The 6000-nt window shown below is 43.2% G+C and overlaps 1 protein-coding gene across 1 annotated transcript in view; it reads right to left on the bottom strand.

The window, feature by feature from the left end:
- Positions 1-5585, bottom strand: part of NOX5 (NADPH oxidase 5) — a 39406-nt gene extending 33821 nt beyond the window's left edge. Inside the window, exons 1-3 of the mRNA XM_075273155.1 lie at positions 5319-5585; positions 4334-4378; positions 3016-3139 (exon numbers count right to left, since the gene is read on the bottom strand). Coding sequence (XP_075129256.1) covers positions 3016-3139; positions 4334-4378; positions 5319-5401 — 252 coding nt within the window. The 5' untranslated portion in view covers positions 5402-5585. The remainder of the gene's footprint in view (positions 1-3015; positions 3140-4333; positions 4379-5318) is intronic.
- Between the last annotated feature and the right edge of the window lie 415 nt (positions 5586-6000).

Consider the following 6000-nt stretch of genomic DNA (forward strand, 5'->3'; position numbering starts at 1 on the left):
GGGGTACCCCTCTGCCAGAGTCTGTGTAAATGTGTAAATGGTATCATCTCTGACCCCTTTCTGGTCCGTAACAGTACTCAGCAGGGGTGCCCTCTATCCCCCCCTTCTCAATGCCCTTATAATGGAGCATCTCGCAGTGGCGATCCGTGATCGCCCTGACATAGTTGGGTTCCCCGTAGGTACTACCCAGGTCAAAGCCGCTCTGTACGCGGACGACCTTTTGCTTTATGTAGCCCAACCTCGCCTTTCCTTCCCGGCCATCTTGGATGAATTCCAGTGATTTGGGGCGGTGTCTAACTTTAAAGTCAATCTGACCAAGAGCGAGACCCTAAATGTCACTCTCCCTCAAGCAGAGGTTGCTCGTTTGTCTTCCCAGTTCCCTTTTCGCTGGCAACACCGATCCATTAAGTATCTGGGGATTGAGGTCTCCACCGACCTCAAAGACCTGGTTGATGTTAACTATTCTGCCCTCCTACAAAAAACGTCCTCTGATTTAAGCTCATATGGCTCCTTAGGATTGTCGTGGTTTGGGCGCATCAATGTCCTGAAGATGGACATCGTCCCCAGATTTCTGTACCTTTTTCAAGCTCTCCCAGTTCCCGTCCCTTGGCGTTTCTTCTCCGCTCTCAAGAAGCCCTTTGGGTGGTGTATGTGGGGCCCTTCCCGCAGCAGGATCCATTTCCGAACCCTCACCAGATGTAAAACTAAGGGTGGGGCTGGCCTTCCGGACCCGCTCCTATATTACCGAGCGGCGGTTCTTCTCCGTCTACTCTACCGTTATAGAACTAGTGACAAACAATGGGTCTCATTGGAGACAGAGCTCATCTCTGCCCATCTTCCCTCCCTCCCCTGGATTCCTTCTCCCTTCCGCCCTGCTATGGTCAGTTCCTCTTCACTTTCCTCTCACTTTCTGTCGGTGTGGAATAACCTCTGTAAATATGCCGACATAGCTAGGGTACACGGCTCTTTGAGCCCCTTATTCAGGAATCCCATGTTTCCACCTAGTGTCACTGCCCGCCGCTTCCTGGGGTGGTCCGCATCTGAGGATGTTCGTCTGGGTTCCCTCTTCGGTTCCTCCTCCTCCCATCCCCCCTGAGCCAGCTTCAGGCTGCCGGTCCGGATTCCAATTTCTCCTGGTTAGAATATCTTCAATTAACTGCCTTCTGGCGTAAGTTTTCGCTTCAGACCCTCCTTTCCTCTCCCTCCACAGCTTTGGAGACTCTAATGGCACAGGCTGGGACTCCCCTCACGCCCTCTCTTTACCCTATGGCATCCTCTTGGAAGCTGCAACCCCTGGACCCCCTCCCTACGTTAGATCGTGGGTGGCTGATTTAGGCGCCCGCCTTTCTGCTGCTGATTGGGACCGATGCTTCCTCCTGTCGCACAAATGACCCTTGCCTTGTAGTGCACAGGAGAAGAATTTTAAGATCCTTTCCCGATGGTATCGATGCCCGACCCTCCTCCACAAATTCTATCCTATAGTCTCAGACCTCTGTTGGGCCGCGGAAGGCACCTTCTTCCACATTTGGTGGGATTGTGGTATGATCCAACCCTTCTGGACCTCAGTATTCGCTCTGTACAGGAAGGTCTCGGACGTTCCCTGACCCCATCCACCCAGTTGGCACTCCTCTCCATCATCCCGGGCAAATTGTCGAAGATGAAAGGGGATATCCTGGGTCACTTTCTCACGGCCGCCAGATCAGTTATCCCGTGTCATTGGCGCAGCCCCACACCTCCCTCTCGTAGAATGGTTCCAAGGGATGGTTGCAAGGGACTCACCTGATTCTTCCAGGTATGAAACCCTCTGGTGGCCATGGGTGGTGTTCCAGGAGACTTCGGAATTCTCTTCATTGTTTGGTTGCTCTGCACTACCCCCCCCCCCCGGATTTCCTTTCTGTTCTTTACATGTCCTCTGTTTGTCTTGTCCCCCCCTCCGTTGTCTTTCGTGAGTTGTCTGAGTGTTGTCTGTCCCCTTCCCCCCAATTCGATTGGGGCCATGCTCCTGTTTTTCGTTTTGTTTTTGTATTAGATCTCAGAATGCTCTCCTGTGAGCTGGGGGTTCCCCCGGCTTGGACCTTACTGTGTGGTCCTACGAGGCCTTTTTCATTGGAACCTTGGGCCAGTGGCCCTTTAACTACGTGTTTTGCATTTGTTCTTCACAATTGTTCTGTTTATCTTTTTTCTTTTCAAAAATTCAATAAAACTTGATTACACCTAACAGTATACTGTATGTTTCTTTGCATTTGACACTGTCTGCCACTATATTATTGTACTACAGTACCCTATTATTAGTTATAATATGAAGACATGATCTAACCAGTCCTGGAGCATTGAGATCTTGGATATCTGTCAAGTGAAACGGTACTAATTTAGAACGCTGTCTAATAAACAATTAACTAATTCCATAGCTAGGGTATCTCAACACTTTATATTTGGCAATGAGCCAATCGCTAGGATCCCCACGATTCTGAGAAAGAAGGACTGGAGCACTCCCCTTCACTGTCCTACAACAGTAGCCCTGCATAGGGAATGTTTTAAACAATGTAGGAAAGGGATAGGGGTGAACACAGCCCTTCGTGTAAAAAAATAAAGTTCAATTATAAGTTGCACTCACGTTATTCCTGCAGGAGATGATTTTTGCCCGGAAAAAATACCCTCTCGACTAGGGTGACTCGAATGAATGAATAAGAACACATTTAGTGTTCGAAACGCGTCAGCTGTTTCTCCATCATCTGCATGTAACTAATATGTTCGTATCGCACTGACTACCATGATTTTATGGACTTTGTCTTCAATCAATAAAAGTTAAGTTTTACTTAAGGAGCCATGGCTTTGCCGGAATTTTACTTTTCACTGCATAGGGAATGGTAGCGTGTCCTGGATAGGTTTGGCTGCACTTTCCAAATGTGTTAATGTGTTATGTGGCCACTACTCTTTATGGAGATGCCTTCTCTTTGAAGGTAAAACACTTCGTATCTACTTAGTAATGACAATAACATAAAGGACCAGACCAACCTCTTTTACTTTCAGAGCCGTCTTGAATTCTTCTAGGTCAATTTCTTTGTCTTCTCCAGCAATTGTCTCAAACTGCTTGGTGACCCACTCCAGCCACTTCGCATCCTCGTCTGCGCTCATGATTCTAGGATAAGGAGAAACATGTAAAACAGATTATTTATTAGAAACCTGACACATGGCTTGTATGGACTTAGATATAGGCTTCAGTTTAGATGATCAAAACCTGAATCAACTACTATGAGTAAAACAGATTTCCCTTACCTCTAAAACCTCTTACCAGCACATATCAAATAGAAACTTGACTGTTCCTTTACCCACTTGAACTAGCTCTGTAAAGCTCGTACAGAGAGGTGGGTTCCTGAAGAAGATGGAGGCGTCACTGGAGAGTTCTCTCGCAGCATTGGCGACACCCCTAGTGCAGCGAGAGAACTCATTTGCATACCGACAAAAAACGGGATTACAGGCAAACGGCGGCGCAGAGAAGACATTGAAAGGTAGGAGAAGAATAGCCTTTCTTAAGGCTATTCCGACGTGGTACCTAGAAAAAATTGCTTTTGAATGATAGGATCCCTTTAATCCCCAACTGAATTTTGGATTTTTTTTTTAACATTAAAGTGAATTATATGAAACAAAAAAACTAATATGATGTCCAATTGTGATCCATTACTATAACTTTTTCAAGACATTTCTAGTAATCTCTGGATCTTGCTATAACTAATCTACATTAGATGGATATCTTAGGCTAGGTTCGCATCAGCATTTGGGTTTCCGTTTGGGGGGGGTCTGCTTGGGGACCTCCTGAAAGGAAACCTAATCTGGATGAAAAAGCAGTTACATTAGGAAACCTGCAGACCCCATAGACTATAATGGGGTCTACTTAGTTTCCACACAAGAGGGAAATGGAAACCCCCATACAGAAAACCAACGCTGATGTGAACCCAGCTTTAGAGAAAAAGTAGCATGGATGTGATGACTACATTAAAGATGTTTTGGAGTCCTACCTATCTTTCTAATGACTTCTTGAATACAGGACTCTGATTTGTACCAGTGAGCACTAGCTTTTGATACATGGAGTATTTGTTATCTTTTCATTATGTTAACTTGTTGCTAAATTTATAATTTACTGATGCTATTTTTTTGAAACATTCTTGTTTGTAACTTTGCTAAAAATTCAATAAAAACTTCTTGAATCAAAAAACAAAACATGCTTTGGAGGATGACATAGACCTGGCTCATTGATACAGAGAGGATTACATTTTAATAGTAGTTGCTGTAGCAGTAACTCAATCCAATCTATTACGTGCCTTGTCAGATGCACCTGTGGATTGGGCTGAGTGTCCTCTGGTTGTGACAGTCCTGATATCTCTGGGAGAGGAAGACAAGCACTAAAACAAAAGAGAAGGTCATGTTGGCTTATAAGAATGACAGATGTTACTTGCAATCTTGGCTGTTTTTTATTATTTGACAATCCCATCCCATTTCTGAACAATAACCCTTATAATCCATATGGCCAGCTTCATTCTTGGCTGGTTCAGATATCTACGGTATATCTCTATCTATCTATCTATCTATCTATCTATCTATCTATCTATCTATCTATCTATCTATCTACCTGTCTATCTACCTGTCTATCTACCTGTCTGTCTGTCTATCTAGACGCCTAAATAACAATGTCATACATTGGCCAAATAACAGTTACATACAGCGTCACTATCACCATGCACTGAAATAGTGGATTGTGCTTGACTAGCCATAGTATATATTGTGACACAGGGATCAAATAACACTAGAACATATAGCACCCAAATAACAGTTCCATACATAAAGTAATCCACCAACACTGCAATGTTAATATAGAATAATTCTATGTAATTAATGTTGCGATATATGATGATCTTTTGTGAAGGGTGCAAGTTGGCTTTTGCCACTGTGTAGGTCACACATTCCTAAGACCAACCCTGCATATCTTTATTATAGCATCAGAATCCAGATGATATATAGACATTTACATTCGATCCTATCATTGTATATATTGTTATCAATCATAATATGTCAACTAACCCCCTTATCTATATGAGTAAAGGGGTACATGTATAGTCATCACAGGCAGTCTATCAATAAAACCTGCAAGAATATCTCAGTAAGATGTACTAAGATAAACCTTCCACTTATACATTGTATATCAGGTATAATTCTATCCTCAAAACATACATTGGCTTCCCAAACTGCATGCAAAAATCTGAATGTGTGAATACATCCTAAACTAGATTAAAATGGATATAATTGTAAAAATTGACAATGACATAAAATGACTTACATGCGTCACTTCCAGAATCAGTCTGTCCTGTGTAACTAGGACTATACACTTAGAGGAGTCGGGGCTCATTATATATAGGAGTGAGCCCTATCAGTATCTGCATGGAGACAATACAATGATTGTATGCTTGACAAGGTGGTGAATAGGTGAAAGAAATCTGGACATGACAGCAATACACCCAATGGATTCTATTTATGTCACTACACAAGAATATTGGGAGATTTAAAGGGAAGAAGAAAATGAAGTAAATGGAATAACATCAAATATCAGCTAGCAGAAAAAAGAAGTTAGCGGCTCCCATTGAAGTTAATGGGAGTTGTTTTTGGCAGTGGATTTTGAGAGGCATGTCGTAAGATATTAAAAAGAAATTGACGTCCACCATCCCTTAATAGCCAGACATCTTGCATGCTTTGTGATTTCTTCCTGTCCCATGACACCAGAACCAGTAGTGCCGTCATTGGCTTGAGATAATCCAAAATTGGTGAAAATATATCACACATGCCTATGATAGGATACAGTACAGATGTTTTTGTGCTTCATACTCACCGACAGGGAATCCAGGATAATCTCATCACTCCTCGATCAAGTTGGGTTTCTTGTCTTTCATCCTAGAGAATTGTCCCTGCAGAAAAAGGAACCCATTGAGGTCAATGGGAGGCTTTTTTTTC

The sequence above is a fragment of the Leptodactylus fuscus genome, chromosome 5 (genome assembly GCF_031893055.1).
Source record: "Leptodactylus fuscus isolate aLepFus1 chromosome 5, aLepFus1.hap2, whole genome shotgun sequence".
Lineage (NCBI taxonomy): Eukaryota > Metazoa > Chordata > Amphibia > Anura > Leptodactylidae > Leptodactylus > Leptodactylus fuscus.